This window comes from Leuciscus leuciscus (genome assembly GCF_965113295.1).
Source record: "Leuciscus leuciscus genome assembly, chromosome: 6".
Taxonomy (NCBI): Eukaryota; Metazoa; Chordata; class Actinopteri; order Cypriniformes; family Leuciscidae; genus Leuciscus; species Leuciscus leuciscus.
In genome coordinates, this window is record NC_138730.1 from 5,069,149 (window position 1) to 5,086,608 (window position 17,460).

Here is a 17,460-nt window from a genome sequence, read left to right on the forward strand (position 1 = left end):
AAACCATGAAATGACAAAAACCTCAAAATATTTTTTAATTATGTTATTGACTAGGCTAAACTGCCTCTAATCATACATATAAATCATTTGAAAATATAGGTATTTTTCTTTAAATTTTCTTCAATTACTGCGTCCCTGAAGTCATCTTCTACCCTGTTAGTATACTTTTCTGCCTTCCAAATCCGACTGCAATTTCATTGAGACCATTCTCAAGAAGTGACATCATTTCTTTTTCCCGCTGGAATTCAACTGTACAAACTGAGATAAGCTTCAACTTTCACTCCTAACTTTTTTTTATAGTTTTTGAAATGTTATCCTGCTTGTCCCACCCTTAAAGTTCCACCCTGTTAGGCTATGTTATTGAGAATGTTTGTCCTATAAAAAAAAATGTAAAAACAAATCTGACATAGTTATAAAAGTTCTGTTCATCTGTAGAAGGTTAGCTAGCTAAATGTTGATCACTCCAAGAGATATGACTAACTTAGCTCAGAATTTTCCACCCTGTTAGATTCCACCCTGTTAGGTCTATAAACCTAACAGGGTGGAATGTGAAACTAACAGGGTGGAAATTCTAATGGAATTTTGTATACGTTTCTTAATCTAGTTAATTCAAATGAATTATAGTATCTTTATTTTTAATCAAATATAAATACATACAAATTTAATTTATTATGTCTGTCTTCTCTAATTTGTAAATATTTCTCTAGCCATCTGAAGAGAGAATTGTTTTGCCACCATGATTGATTGTGATAAGGAACCACATAGCTATTTTTTGTGTCCCTCCCCCAAAGGAAATTTGAAATTTTTTTATTTTATTGTTTTGAAACAGTATTATATAGGTGCAGTTCCACACATTACTGATGGCAAACCATGCAGGACAATGACAAAAAGCTCATCCACTGAACCTTTTAACACTGGTGTTCCACCCTGTTATATTCCGTTCCACCCTGTTATGCTCCTTTCCACCCTGTTAGACAAGTCATTTTAAATAAATTATTTGACAGCAACGTTAAATGTTTGGTATACTTTTGTCTTATTTTGTGAGGTGAGGAGCATGAACAGCATAGGCTATATATGTTTTTGAGCCAATTTTTTTATTATTATTTATACTATTTGCAAAAATGGCCACAAAAAGTACCTGTTTTTAATAATCAAGACATATACTATTCATCCAAAATTGTTTTGCTTGTTTCAAGAAAAAAAAAAAAATCTAAGATGGCATAAGGGACATATACTACCCAAGAAAAGTTCATTATTGTTTAACATTTACATTATTAACATGTTGTAATAACTATGTATATGTCACTAACAGGGTGGAATATTTTCATGGACAGTGTCTGAACAATCTACCCATAATAATTATTTTTTGAGTCCCTGAGCTTGACCAATATGTATTCCTTATAGTTAAACATGTCACTATTTTGGTAGAATGCTAAAAACATGAAAATCATGTACTTTTTTTCCCAACACTTATGAAGCCAAAATGTCACCGCATACCAGGAATGACCCAAATACTCATTTGATTGTAGCAATTGCCTAGCTAACGTTAGCGTTGTGATCATAGTCAGCAACCTTGTCATTATGTTGTAATTTTTGTGTTTCGCATTATTCTCTTCCTGTTTTAAAAATGCAGTAAAATATCATTAGTCCGTTTGTTCAAGGATGTATGTTGACTGCTTTATTTCCTTCAGCTTTTGGAAGATGCAGCGGGACCGTCACGGATGGATGCACCCACAGTCAGCCATACAGTGGATGTTGACCCAGAACCAGAGGTAGACCCAGATGCCTATTACCCACCAGCATCTGTCCATCACAGTGGCTCACAGTGCAACATTAGACCTTTGCGACGTTCAGCAGGTAGGATATAATTGGTCTTATATCTGAGGTTGACTTGTCACTGTGGCGCTATTTAACGCAGATTTAGTTTCTAGTTGGCGAACCCACTCTAGAGTGTGTAACCCAGGCTGTCATATTGGTTTGGTTGTGTCTTTTTATAATGCAAGGCCTTCATTTAATCACAGCTGTTCAGGTAAGGCCGAAGATGGTCAGTGTGGGGACACAGACAGTAACACCAAAAGTCAAGACCACTTCAACCCCTCTGCCCAGTCCTGTTCAAAGTGACGATGAGACCAGCTCTCTCATAGACAGTGACCATGATATGTCATGGATGCCAGAGGAGGAGGAGGAGATGATGAGTGACTCATCACTGCCACAGGAGTCTAACCCAGAACTCAAGTAAGGCAATTAGACTACTTTGGTTTTAGATTTTGACTGTCAAGAAATTCTGTTGTGGTTCGAAGGTTCTGTGAATGTTGTTGAGCATTTTTGCCTTTATTGTGATAGGACAGTTAGAGAATAACAGGAATGAGTTTGTTTTTCAGCATGGCTGATAAGTTTATTGTCTGTGAAAGCCAGTTGATGTCCCTATTCACAATTTGCCCTGCATGTTGTGGGGAAAGCAAGGGTAGCATGAACCAGAAGGAGGGAACTTTTATCAAAATAAAACAAGTAAGATGATGTTTGTAAATTCCACTGTTTATACAATTTAAATAAACCGTATAGTTTTTAGTGAAATTGAGTTATACGTTTCAAGGTGTAATTGTGACTCCTAACATAGTTGTACTTTTTTTTTTTTTGCATTCTATACATCTAGGTCTGTGCAACATGTGGCTATGAGCGTTATTGGCAGAATCAGCCCATGTTGCATAGAAATATGCCTGTTTGCAACCTTCTTCTCAGTGGGGCCATACATTTTTCGGGTTGTATGGCCACACAAACGCTGAGGATGCTGGCACTGTTTGGTCTTCAGTGCATCAGTGCGAGGACTTTCTTCCGCCACCAGCACCTCTACACAATCCCAGTCGTTATGCAGGCCTGGCAGAATGAACAGACAGGGGTCATTAGGGAACTAAAGGAGATGGGCGGCGGACTGGCAATCTCTGGTGACTGCAGGTAAATGCACTGTTGGCATCATCTAAGATGGAAAATGTTTACATTGCAACTCATTAATTCAATTTTTAACATTCTTAGGTCAGATTCCCCTGGGCATTGTGCAAAGTATGGCACTTACTCCTTGATAGAGGAGAGAACAAACAAGATCATAGATCTTCAGCTTGTCCAGGTGAGTATTATGCTATCTAAAAAATTTTTTCAGTTCCACTACCAGATTTCAAGTGTTACACTGTCTGTGACATGTTACAGAGCTCTGAGGTCCCAAACAGCACCTGGTGTGAGCTTGAGGGTCTGAAGCGCAGCATGGTTTTTTTAAAGAACCAGAACCTACATGTGTCGACCCTCACCACAGACAGACATCGGCAGGTAAAGTTGTATATTTATAGTAATACAATGTCTGTAGTATTTTCACATTTAGACAGACTCCTGACAGACTGACACAACCACAAATAGTTATTCGAGCCTTGGTAGAGGTGCACTTTTTGAGTGAGTCATTAGTTTTTATTTCTGTATTTGAGGGGTTGTGTCTTTCTACACAGATTGCCAAGTGGGTGCGAGAGGAGCTGTGTTCTGAAGGAACAAAACATTTCTTTGATGTCTGGCATGTTGGAAAAAGTATGTATCCTGTTGTTGGTAGCCTTTTATAAAGTTAAGTCTTGTAAATACATTTCCATCAATACTTTGTTTTGGTTCTGAAACAGGTCTAGGGAAGGCTTTGGATGCTGCCGCTAAAGAAAGGCACTGTGAGGACCTGAAGCTGTGGAAGCCAGCCATTGTCAACCACCTGTACTGGACTGCTGCTTCAACTCCTGATGGTGATCCAGATGTGATGCAGGCCAAATGGCAAAGCCTGGTGAACCATGTTCAGGATATTCATGAACATGACACCCCTGCATTTCCCTGCTGTTCACACCCACCTCTGGAGGGGGAACAGCGAAACAAGCAGTGGCTAGAACCAGGTACACCATCAGAATGTTAAAGAATGCAATAATGCTCTGATATTCAAGGTCGTGGTTTATGCTTGGTATATTTTGCTACAGGTGTACTCCAGCTATAACATATTTGTATGGTTTTGGTAAATGTGAAGAAAGAAATTATACTGATATTCCTCATCTGTGTGTACAGTCAAAGAACATGTAGTAATATCAGTAAAACATGTCCATGCAGGCTCAACAGTAGCAACGAAATTGGAGAGTGTGACTACTAGAGCAGCACTACTGAAGGATATACGGCAGCTATCCCCACAGTACCAGACATACTCGTTGGAGGCATTTCACTCCCTCATCCTCCACTTTGCACCCAAACACACTGGGTTTTCATATCTTGGAATGTACAGTAGGTCAGTGCTATGCAATGGAATAACCTGTGTCGTTATTTCATCATTCTAGACATGTCAGTCTCATACTCTGTTTTTTTTTTTTTCTTTTCTTCAGGCTTTTTTTGGCAGCTCTACATTACAACTACAATAGTAGTCGAGAGGTTGCGCGGACGGCTGACGGTGAGGAGTGCTATGCTGTGAGCTACCCAAGGTTCCGTAAAGGTGGCTGGGTTGTGCGCCCCATCAAGCAGCAGCCTTCATATGGTTAGCAGTTTCAATCAGTTCTGTCATATTGTGAGATGTACTTGTTTTAGTGCATGAGTCATTGGTAATGTTACTGAATATACATGTTTTTCTATAACCCAGGTTATGCATCAGCACTCATGGAATCTCTCCAAGACAGGTACTCTAGATCACCAAAGGCTCTACAAGAGTGCAGTGCTGCCTTGGGTTCTGATGCACCTGCTCCCCTCTCCAAATCTGGCCACATAATTTCAAAGGAGGAGGCAGTTAGTCTTCACCTAGCTCAACAATCACGCTTTAGCAAAAGCCATTAGATTTTATTATTCATTTACTAATTATTATCTTGATTGTATAAATGTTTGTTTTTATTGTTACACAATCTTGCTTACTGCATTCTTCTGGGTAATCTCCCTATTTCCACCATCTCTAATACAGTACTGTGATTTTGCAGAGTTGACCAATTTTAAAAATCTTGCTGTTTGAATAACATGTGTTTATAGTTATGATCCATGACAACGTCAAGAGTGGGTATGTATTGTGGATTCTTTTTTATACTTTCTAACTTTTTTTGGTGTGCTGTTCTTAACCCTTGTTTCTGTGTAACTCAACTGAGTTTGTCTGTGTGTGCACTAATCCTGTCTGCATGCTGCATGTTTTGGTTTTGTCTACTTTTGTTTGCATGTAATTGTTGGTGCCTAATTGTGGGTAACTGTGGGTAGTGCCTTATCACCTTTCTGTGTTTCACATATTATTTTATCTGCTTTCTGTTTATGCACTGTGGTGTGTCTGTGGTGCACTGTGGTGTGTGTAAAGTTTGTCTCTGGGTACTAATCCTGTCTGCATGCTGCATGTTTTGGTTTTGTCTACTTTTGTTTGCACGTAATTGTTGGTGCCTAATTGTGGGTAACTGTGGGTAGTGCCTTATCACCTTTCTGTGTTTCACATATTATTTTATCTGCTTTCTGTTTATGCACTGTGGTGTGTCTGTGGTGCACTGTGGTGTGTGTAAAGTTTGTCTCTGGGTACTAATCCTGTTTGCATGCTGCATGTTTTGGTTTTGTCTACTTTTGTTTATTTCATAACCTTCTGTCAATAAACACATTTTCTGTAAATAGAATTGTCTTCTGTGTAGTGTGTTTTTTTTTTTTTTAATCCTGACTGCCAGTATGGTTTATTTTATGCTTGTCAAAGGTAGGACGAGTAGTAGGCTAAGTAAGCCTTGCTATACAGTACGAGTCATACTATATGACAGCTTGTGATAAGAATTAATTTTTATTAATATTCACCCAAAGGAGGCCAATCAAAACCTTTGTATGTTCCACCTTCTTGAAACTGTCTTCTGATGTCTGAAACAACACAAGAAGGCAAGGGCCTCCGGATGTGCCTCCCCAGAATGCCATAGGCCCAACGTACCACCTGTCTATATGCTGTGTAGCGGTATTGCCTAAGGATAGGGGGATGTAACAGTTTAATTGGATATGGATAACTGAATTGTTTTATTATAATGCACTTGCAGAACCACTTATTATTGTGGTTCACTAGACAAATTTTCTGATGAAAATGAAACTGTTCATAAAAAAATGTAAATGTGTTAACGTACTCATGACTGCTAGCCTCTAGAGGTCCATGTTCCTGCCTGAAGTTCAAGTAGGCAATCTTGAGAACAAAGGGGTTCAGACAGCATGCCTCAAAACTAGGGTGTTGTGTGAGGCATGTTATATGATCTGGCAGAGGGGTAAGCTGTTCAACCAGGGCCCAGAATGCACCCACCTCTCTGCAGCACATGCTCTCTACAGCTGAGGCCATGGGCTGGCATTGCCCACATAGACACCTATGAATCAAAACGATAAATTTTTTTTGCTAAATTTTTTATTGATATTTAATAATAATGAGATTAAGTAATTGTGTAAGCAGAATGTTTTGTTTTATTGAGAGTGTACACAAATATAAGTAAACACTTTGCAGTTTGAATGATGTCCTGAACAAAATGACGGAGAATGTTTTTATGTTTCCACTGTTCGATCGCGTCCGCGCCTATCTCTTTCTCTCTCTCACTCGCACACACACACACACACACACACACACACACACACACACACACACACACACACACACACACACACACACACACACAACCAACCAACCAACATATTCCAGCATTGCAATCTTGACATCGCAGCCTGTTCATTATAGCCACGGCGCTTCAGAGCTGAGGCGGAGCTACAGATTTGGCGTCCCTAAATAACCCGCGTGACTAACAGTAGTTCCGCATTAATTCATTTGCACGCGAGATTTATTTATTTTTATGCCGTGTATTCTCAGTGTATATTCATGCACCGTACTGTTTCGGTTCAATGCTTTTACATGTACCGTTCCACCTCTAAGTTATGCCTATACTTACCAAGACACCTGACCAACTCTCCACTGGTTCTCTTCACACCAGATGTTTATGGTTCTTCGATAGGAAGTAGTTAAATTTCTGTTTGTCTCTTCATTCGTCTCACGCCTGGGAGGCTCAAAATTGTATGGCTGTGGGCCATCGTAGGTTTGAGGGGGATTTTGGATCTCCTCAGACTCAAAACTCTCCATACCTGAATAGAACTTTTTTGGCACGTCTCCCTCTTATGACATCACAGCTCAGCGGCGTTTTAAAAATATGATCTTGACAGAAATGGCTATAAAGCTTACTGTAGTGCAATTACAGTAATAATTTTAATGATAATTACATTTTCACTCAGACATCTAAACATTATTTAATATATCTAAAAAAAAAATTTTACCTGACATACACACTTTAAGGTTAAAAAGCTCATGCGTTCAGTACTAGTAATACGTTTTTTTTACAATTCATATAATTGTGTTAAAAAGCTAAAATCTGACATGTGTACAAAGGGTAACAATCATAAGAGGAATATGTAAACGTTATATTGATTACTTCATTTTGTAGTGCCTAATTTACGGGTAAAAAGTGTTAATCTGTGATCGCCAAATTGATCTTAATCTATGCGCCCGTGATTGATTGCTTTTGTCTTCCAACCCTTTTCTCCGGGGAAATCGCGGTCTTTTCCTCATAACACTAAAGTTTTCAGTGAGGAAACACCCATATCACTTTTGTGATTATTTCTCCCCTTTTTCAGGTACGTTGTAGATATAAAACTGAGTTGAGTAAATGTAATGAGTTCACATGTCAAGAGTGTTGAAGGTGTGTTTTAGTAACATTTTGAGTAAGTGAGAGTTAAGTTTGCAGAGTTTAAAATGTGCGTGTGTGAGCGGAGCCCCCGCTCGGTTACAGAGAAAAATAGCTTCGTACCGAGAGCAGCCGCCATTATGCACACAATTATGCAGCACACAATTATGTCAATTGTTAACAGATACGCAGTTAATAATCCATTTTGCTGTGTTATTTGTATAATGTCTTTCAAGCACTTTATTGATATGTTTGGTAAATGTAGTTATTGTTTATTGCGCTAAAGCTACTTTGTGCTTGATTGACAGCTAAAGTTATATTGACAAAATGAGTATATGTTCAAGTGAATTACCTCAGTAGCTGACGACCGGAAGTAGTTATATCTGTTTTGTAGAACCCGGAAGTATGTTGCGCATAACCCCTATTGTTATGTTTAAATGAAAATATTCTGACAGTGAGACTTGATAACCACAGGCTACTCACTCCCACTGTATAAAAAATGCATAAACACAAGTTAAAAACTATAGGCACCTTTACAAAGAAACTGAGATAATTTCATAACAAACATTAATTATATATTCCTCTACCCACCTAATAAATCTAATGAAATATAAATCACTATATACTATTATATAATATTATAGTGTGTATATATATTTACAATATTTATTTATTACTACATAGTATTCAATATAAATATTGCACATTTCTGCCCAACCCATGGTAAATTACTACAGTACATTCATGGTAAATGTTTGTAAGGGTGATTAGGGGATTCTAAGTCTTCTAATTTCGTTCATGCCATAATGTTTCTCCTGCTTTCTTCATCAGTCTTGTTGGGAATGTTGAGGCTGTTTCATCCGATTTAATACTCAACCCGATCACACTAAAAAGATATGGTGAAAAATTCCACACAACTGTTCTGCACAGGTTTTTAACACCTTGCCTCCTATTTTTATCAGGGCCTGGACATTTCTTTGCATTTATATTTAGAAAAAGACACTTAACCTTATGGACTTCGATGCTTTCACTATTTCTAGATATTGTTCTCTGTTTTAAATCGTTGATTTCTACACTAAAATCATTATTATCAAACCTTAAATTGTACTCATTCAATTTATTAGCAAAATCCATATCGGAGTTAAAACCACCAATTTAGTCTTCTTGGTATCCTTCCTCTTCAAACCTGCCACAGGTTTAATTCCTTGCCATGCTGCTCTTACATTTTTTCCATTTAGCTGATCTTCCCCCTTATTTTTTTTTATTTGAACCTATCCTTCTTTATTTCTGCTCTCACCATCTTACTGATTTGTGATTCTCCCATCTGAAAAGCTTTTTTTTTTGTTCTCTTTGAAATCCAAGGCTTATTGTTTGGGAATACTTTAAACGTCTAATAAGGAACACCACATTCAGTGCAAAAAGAGATATATCCACAAACAACCTCTGTAAATTCATCAATATTGTTCATAGCTTTGTGAAAGAGTCTGCCAACAGACTTTGTCAGAATGACATTTCCTATGCAACGGTTGTTTCTGGAACAAAACAACAGAACAGGAAGTCACCTACCCTCTATGAGATGCTGGAGCTTGTGCGTAAACTGAGCATCAAGGACTGTTAAGAGCTATGCCGTTAGAATTTCTGTTAGAGCTATGCTGTAATTTGTGTGTGTGTGTGTGTGTGTGTGTGTGTGTGTGTGTGTGTGTGTGTGTGTGTGTGTGTGTGTGTGTGTGTGTGTGTGTGTGTGTGTGTGGAAAACGCATTTCAAAGCAGAACCTGAATTCGGCTGAATTCAAGACTATATAAGACGCAAACAAAGGAAGATTTAGTGCTCTTCCTTGCCATTGACAATCTAGTACGCCAGCTTTTACTAGATGCAAGAAGCATGCCAGCTTTAGCTATTTTTACATCTGTTAGTTAGTAATCATTTATAATCTGTAACAAGTATTCTTCTCATTTGATTATTTTAATAAAGTTTGTTAAATATTTATTATAATCATCTGACTGGACCTTGGATCATTGAGTACAGTTTTCTTCTGCCTGGATCAGGAAATCCTTCCTGGAAGAGACGCACGAGGGGTGAGCATTTTTTTTGTCAAAAGAATAATTACCATGTGTTTTGATTTGATTATATAGCCTAGCCAAAGAGGCAGCATGTAACAAGGTTGTTGTTATAGTGCAAAGAAGGTTTAAGTAGTACCACAAAAGATAGACTTATAATACAGGAAATAAATCTATTATTTTTATAATAGAGTATTAACTAGTATAGACTGATCATCTAACTAGGACACGACTAAAGGATCAGGCTCTTTAGTTACCGCGAGATTATCTCGATAAACTTTGAGCAGGGTTTTAAGATAATTGGGAACGGTATTAATCGTGATCCATCACAGCTTCTCCAAATCCTGTCTAATCTGTACAATCAAAACATCCGTGTATAGCCAGTGAACTGTCCTCTGTCCAAATCTGGAATCTTTTTTTCCTTAATTTTCTCTCTACACATCACTGACTTGTACACTTTTCACATCAAAGTGCAGCCACCTCCACTTGTCAAACCAATGTGACTGAAAAGAACAATCTCCAAAACGTTTGCTTGGAGATGGTGAATACGTGGCCGACAGCACTGTGTTAATGTTCCTTCCCCTCCTGATTTTGCTGCGGTGATACTGAGATTAGCGCAGGGCCGAGGCTCAGCTGTTGCGATAGTCCTGCTAGCATCATCAACATCCCGCTCATTTTCTGATCCAAGTAAACACCTCGATGAGGTGCTGGGAGTTAGACTATCTGTTATCAGACTCCGATTCATTTTTAGATTGGCTTTTTTTATTTTTATTCTAATGGATTTTAAAAGAAATCAATTATTTTTTCTGACTCGCCATAGTTAGCTGAGTAAATACTCGCTTGTTTTCTCATTTCGCTTTTGGCTTGCTTAGTTGGGGACATTTAATATTCAACAATATTATTGCTCTGCCTGCATTTACACCATTATATGAAAACTGAACTGAGCTGGACAATGACATCACTGTTTTTTCCAGAGCGGCTGCTAATTTTTTTTTTTTTTTTTTTTTTTTTACTGCCTAACATGGTAACACCTTTAAGAGTAAACCAATTAACAGGTTTCAAAATAGCATTTTGACAGTCTTTCAACATTAAAATGTTATTATTTTATAGGGCACACCCAGAATGTGATCTTAAAATTTATCTTAACTATTTTCTTGAGAATATTTTCATAACTAAAGTCAGTCATGTTCCTCAGAATTGTGGACCTTAAAAGGTGTGTTGCTCAAATGTTCCTTTAAATTACATGTAATTCTGATGAATGTGACTGACTTGTTCAGTCATGAAAATATTCTTAAGAAAAAAAGTTGCGAAAGCAAGTTTCATCAGGTCTGATCTTCTAGAATGTATAAACATACATCTAAATAAATATTTCAGTTCATTGTGTTGTACAATCATGGCTCAACTAAGAAGAATAACACACTTTTAATAATCCACAAGGTAGTTTCCAACAAAGAAGACCGTCCAACACAAAGTAAACCCTGACGAGACCTGACAAAGACACACAAACAGAACTAAACTTAAATAGTGAGAGGATAATGATATGATTGACTCGTGCACAGCTGAAACTAATGAGTGTCCATGACAACAAACTAACTAAGGGAAAATGGTACAGACTGAAAACAAAAGTCTTTGTGGTGTGAGAGTGTGACAGGCCAGTTTATAATACCTAGAATATCAAAATCGACTGCTGGCGGTAGATCCTTTTCCTATTTAGCACCAAAACTCTGGAACAGTCTTCCTAACATTGTCCGGGAAGCAGACACACTCTGTCAGTTTAAAGCTAGACTAAAAACACATCTCTTTGACCTGGCATACACATCCCAGCAAACACATTTGCGTTGTGGCAACGTCTGTGGCACATTGCATTTCTGCTATGGCAACGTCGCTGTCTACGTGCTCGCAACATTGTAACAACGTAGAATTGTAAAACGCGACAGGGCTGTAGCAACGCTGTTGTGCAACATTCAGCAACTGAGAAACGACGTTCTGACAATTTTTTGTTTTTATGCTAGATAGGCCTATAGATATCCCCCATTTAGCATTTTATGTTTTGAGGTTAATTTTTAATTAGTCAGATGTTAGGCAATTATATAGGCTAGTTTTTTTAAATATTGTTTATCCTTATTATTATTTAATTGGGCTATCAGTAAATTAGATTAATTATAATCAACACCTGCAAGGGTACACTTTGAAGAGTAAAAATTACAGAAGGTTACGTTAATTCAACTTTATTAAAACTAACTGCATATATGGTAATCAAATTGCACTTCCAAAAGTCATACATTTGTGAAAAAAGAAAAAAACTAAATAAATTAATATACAAATTTCTTTTAAGTATAATAAATAAAACATAAAAAGCAAAGATCAGAACATTTAATGAACAAAACCGGGTTCTGTACATGGCAGACATCAGTCGAGAGCCGGACGATAAAGGTCGGTGAACGGAATCAGTCCAGGAAACATCCACACATCCAGAGGAACAAAGAAACGGATGAGACTAAATAGCAGACAAATGAAGTGGAAAACTAAACAGTGCAAGCGAGACTACATTAGTCACATTAGAAAATGAAGTTGTAGGTTGTGTTTGAATGATTACGTATCTTATTTAGCTGAGGTAAATAAAATGCAATAGGCCTACTCACGTATCCTTGCTCGATGAAGAACGAGACAACACAATGAGCCCAACGGGCGGGTGAAATTTAAAAGTCTGATTTTCGCGCTTCAGGGCAGTGACGAGTACATAATAGTCCAGTGGTTGTCAAGACACCCTAGGCACAACCTTAAGCAATGGCCCTGAACGGTGGTTTAATGTCAACATTGTGACAACGCTGTAACAACCTTCACTACACAACGTAGTTATAGCAACCTTTTGGCCATGTTGATAAAACGTTGTTAGAAGGTTGGCTACGTTGTGCCAACGTTCTGTGTTTGCTGGGATAACACATTATACATTTCAATTTTTCAAATCAGTTAAATGATTGTTAGGCTGCATAAAGTAGGTCAGCCGGAACCGGGGACACTTCCTATAACACCGATGATACATCATAAGAAGAATAGCATTTACGCTTATTAGTCTCTCTGTTTATCCAGAGGTTTACTGAAGTCTGCCGGATCTGGGCCGTATCCTGATCAGATGGAGGACCTGCGCCTGGACACGACCACAACGCATCCCTGACCCCGATATCTAACCAGATGGAACTGGATAAATATTCTGAAATGTTCTGATCCAATCTGACGTCTGACCTGTAATGCTGCCTGGATCATAATCATACACTGTTGATTCGTTGAGCCTGGGTTCTCCAAAGGGTTTTTTCTCCTTTCTTTTGGTTCCTTGCCTCTGTTGCTTTTGGCTTGCTTAGTTGGGGACACTTAATATTCAACAATATTATTGATCTGCCTGCATTGACACTATTATATGTGAACTGAACTGAGCTGGACAATGACATCACGTTTTTTTTTCCAGAGCGGCTGTATAAATAAATGAACTAAATTAATAACTTTATTACAACATATATGAACCATCACTAAACTTACTTAAGCTGGACTATAACACTATTTTCTTCTAGAGCTGCTGTACAGCCGAAACAAACTTTGTTGCATTATTTTCCTGTTATCACTGTAAAGCTGCTTTGAAACAGTCCGTATTGTAAAAAGTGATATATAAATAAAGGTGACTTGACTTGAAGTTCCCTTAATATATGAACTTTTTTTTTACTGCCTAACATGGAAACGCCTTTAAGAGTAAACCAATTAACAGGTTTTTAAAATAGCATTTTTACAGTCTTTTAACATTAAAATGTTATTATAGGGCACACCCAGAATGTTATCTTCAAATTTATCTTAACTATTTTCTTGAGAATATTTTCATGTGACTGATGACTACATGTTATTCTGATGAATGTGACTGACTTGTTCAGTCATGAAAATATTCTTTGGAAGAAAAGTTGCGAAAGTAAGTTTCATCAGGTCTGCTCCATTTACCAGTGAATTTACCAGTGGATAATTATCCTCTTCCAGAATGTCTAAACATACACCTGAATAAATATTTCAGTTCACACTAATGTCAATTGTATGGTTAACAATATTCTTCGGGGAAAATAAATCATTCTCTTTTTTTGTCAGCATGGTCTAGAGCAGTGGTTTTCAATCCTGGTCCTGTCTCCCTCATTTAACACACCTGATTCACATCGTCAGCTCGTTAGGAAAGAGCTATTTGATCTGAACTGGGTGTGCCTGATAAAGGAGACATATAAAATGTGCAGAGCTGTGAGTCCCCAGGACAAGGATTGAAAACCACTGGTCTAGAGCTGAGCTGATGTTTGTGAGAATCTGATGAACAGCTTAAGACACAGCAAGGTTCACATCATTTCTTTCGGTAACACTTTACACAATAATGGTTTGTCATAGGGATGGGGAAATGAAGCCTCGTGAATCACTGAGGCTTTCCCCTGACTGTTCCGGGAAAAGATTCAAAGCTTCGAGAGTGTCGAGAACAGCGCCATCTGGTGCTTATTTAAAATAAAGCAGCCAGAAGCCTGTGTTAGAAGCTCTGGCAGATGAAGCAACCACAACACACTCCATAGTTTCAATGTTATGTGTACAAATAAAAGCCTTACATGTTTGTGTTTGTTTTGTTCATTAAATAAATTCATTTTCTCTCCTCACAAACACATCAACCAGACTGAGCCAACAATGACTCGTTAAATAAGATCTGGGGTTCGAGCCTTCTGACACCCAAAGCGAAACGCGCACGTGATTGGACAGAAAGTGAGGCTTCATTTGTCATCGATCACGTGACTCTAGTAAACCAATACACACCCCGATACGGGGCTTCACTAGAAATTGTGTCGCACATCGAAGCTTCAGTGTCATACGTAACATCACTAGTTTGTCATTAATATAGTAACTATGCAGGAAGTAATGCAGGACTAATGAGTAGTACTACACTAACACTTCAGCTACTACTATTAACTAATATAGAAACAAGCTTAACTAATCATTAAGTAGAAGAATATTTACATATATATTTACAGCGGGTCTATTCGCACGGGATTAGTGTTACCTGAGGTCATTTTTCCGGACCTTTTCACTGAAGGTAAAAGTCGCCGTAATCTTTACTGATATTGTCCGTCACGATCACTGAGATGCACATTGAGACGTGACTAAAATCACTGATGAACTCAGGTAATAATTACTTTACAACACCTCTCCATGTTAAACTAATCCCACCCAGTGTTTCATGCATGTTTGTTGACTAATACTCTTGCTTGAAAAGAAAGCCTTCATTGGAAACAGTGCCTTTTCCGAGAATACATGCAGTACTTCCTCATTTCAGTCCATATAAATAGAAGAGCAGTCCTCAGTTTGTCACGAGAACGCAGAGAATGAGCAGAGAATTCTTTTTTTACTTATTCCACTGCATGAAATCTGCCTGAACCATGTCTACATTGGACAAAGATGTTGTTCTGGAGGCACTTTCGGTTCTCACAGGTGTTACTGTGAAGCCTTATATAGCAAATTCATCATCACGGTTATTGAGATCAGTGAATTCGGATCCTCAACTCGATATTTACAATTTGATCACTACTACCTTGTTAGGCCAAAAGGTTGTTCAAACAAAAGCTACACTTAGAAGCTCTTCTCAGTACACGGATTTGGGCAAGGAGGTATTTGTGAACATGGATGAATTCTTTGATCCACCCTTTGATTATGATTTCACACATTTAACAGACAAATCGGTATGCATGCGAGGTAATGAGCCATACAAACGCCCATGTGGATGGTATCGTTTTGCTCTCAAAGTCCTGAACAAGTACACTGATGGAAACACCTGGCTGGGCACGAATGGATGGAGGCAAGACTCAGTGGCTGGTGAGTGGCCTGTGTCCTATCATGGAACCAGCATTGGGGGTGCTGAAGGTATCTCTAGTTCCACTTACAAACCAGGTCCTGGACAAGTGTATGGCAGAGGAATCTACTCAACATATGACATCGATCAGGCTTCTGGTTACAGCAAGGAATTCACATCTAAAAAGACCGGGAAGAAATACAGAGTCATGCTGCAAAACAGGATCAATCCCCAAATGAGGAAAGTGTGTGAGAGAAAGGACTACTGGCTGATTGAGATTCCTGAAGGCACCCCTGCTTGTAAAGAGAAGGAGATCGTGGAGAAGTCCATTCGTCCTTATGGGATTCTGCTGAAACAGGTGTAAAGGATGAATTCCTAAAACATCTGACACTCTTGATTTTCTGGGTATGCAGGGCTTTATGAGATTATTAGGGATTATGATGATGTATTGCTGTAATTTTTCTGTTAAACAGAGTTGCTTGAAAAGATTTGTCAGTGGATGTGATAAAAATTAACATGATGTGGATTCAATATTGTATTCATGGCTAGAAGCTTACAATGTTGTCATTTTATCTTAGACCTGAGTTCACATGTATGCCACAATTCTAGTTTTCTCTGGGCTTTACATCATGGCGATGCACATTCTTTACCACTGTCTAATTTAACCTCTATAACTGGACTGGACTTAACTGATGCGGGTATGCATTATGACAGAGGAGACTTTTCAAGTTTGGGCTAATAATGAAAGTTTGCTTGAATGTTAATCAATTAAATTATTTTCCAAATTTTATTCAAGGTGTTTAATGAAATGTTTTCATATATGATTAAGAGGTTTGAAATGAAGGATCTAAGGATTCTTAATAACAACGTGTGTGTGTGTGTGTGTGTGTGTGTGTGTGTGTGTGTGTGTGTGTGTGTGTGTGTGTGTGTGTGTGTGTGTGTGTGTGTGTGTGTGTGTGTGTGTGTGGCTTCAAGAGCAAACATACATCTGTGTTGTGCTTTTTTTTTATTGCCGCCATATCACTTTATCTATATATTCATATATTCATTTACTTACTATTTTTCATTTTATATTATTTTTCTGTTACTGTTTAATCTTAAGTTGTATGTCTCCATCTCAAGTTTTTCTAATGTCACAGGATGGTGTTGTGAAGCAGTCATTTCCATTGCATTTGTTTGGTATAAGAACACTTGTGCTTTGTGCTGGTCAGAGAAAGTCTGGCTGAGCATTGAGAAAGACACAACTAATATTATTCAATAAACTCTTTTCATTTTTTACCACTACTTTGTGTCAGATCAGTGATTTTTTTTTCCTTATGAAATTGTTTAATGCAGCAGTCTATAAGTATATAGGTGTGTTTGAGTTGTTTAATTTATTATTTTTTTTTAATCATTAATATATCATAGAGTTGTTTGTGGTGGGGTAAATTAAACGCAATATGCGTTGACGTCACAATTGTGTTGCACTGTGGTATATGGAGCTGCCTGAAGTGTACAAGTAGACTCACTCCCTCTGTCAAAATCGAGGGAACGAGGGTCTGTCTAGATAAACTTCCCTCGTCCACTTCACGCAGTGGAACGCACTTCAAAATGGCGGCAGGGATTCCCCCGAGGGGAAGTGATTAGGGAAGTTTGCGTCTAAAAGTGGACTGGAACGCAGCCGTAGGCTGTGTCCCAATTCAAAGCTGCATCTAATACAGCCAAAAGTAGGGGAAAGTAGGTACTCAGATGGAAGTAGAAGAGAGGGAAACATTTTATCCAGACACAGAATAGGACATACAGGACTTAATAAACAATGCAATTAATGTCAAAGCATTAGTGATGGGAAACCGAGGCTTTCTGAAGCATTTGAGG

At 38.1% G+C, this 17,460-nt stretch overlaps 1 protein-coding gene and 1 long non-coding RNA gene across 2 annotated transcripts; both read left to right on the forward strand.

Moving 5' to 3' along the window:
- Nucleotides 1-1,557: 1,557 nt before the first annotated feature.
- LOC309501947 (uncharacterized protein) lies at nt 1,558-5,306 on the forward strand. The gene is made up of 11 exons (XM_082174241.1): nt 1,558-1,857; nt 2,022-2,235; nt 2,382-2,508; nt 2,654-2,952; nt 3,031-3,121; nt 3,202-3,318; nt 3,492-3,567; nt 3,654-3,911; nt 4,120-4,291; nt 4,386-4,534; nt 4,637-5,306. Exons 1-11 carry the CDS (start codon nt 1,722-1,724, stop codon nt 4,825-4,827), a joined length of 1,830 nt encoding a protein of 609 aa, XP_082030367.1. The 5' UTR covers nt 1,558-1,721; the 3' UTR covers nt 4,828-5,306.
- Nucleotides 5,307-9,434: 4,128 nt separating this feature from the next.
- On the forward strand, nt 9,435-16,890 carry LOC309502100. Its single transcript, XR_014207154.1, has 2 exons — nt 9,435-9,776; nt 12,849-16,890. It is a non-coding gene; the product is annotated as an uncharacterized lncRNA (long non-coding RNA).
- Nucleotides 16,891-17,460: the final 570 nt, after the last annotated feature.

Bases quoted from the DNA above. Each gene is read 5' to 3' on its own strand.
- LOC309501947 (XM_082174241.1), top strand. From the start codon at position 1,722: ATGGATGCACCCACAGTCAGCCATACAGTGGATGTTGACCCAGAACCA. The intron at 1,858-2,021 runs GTAGGATATAAT...ATTTAATCACAG, and splicing joins ACCTTTGCGACGTTCAGCAG to CTGTTCAGGTAAGGCCGAAG. The intron at 3,568-3,653 runs GTATGTATCCTG...GTTCTGAAACAG, and splicing joins TGTCTGGCATGTTGGAAAAA to GTCTAGGGAAGGCTTTGGAT.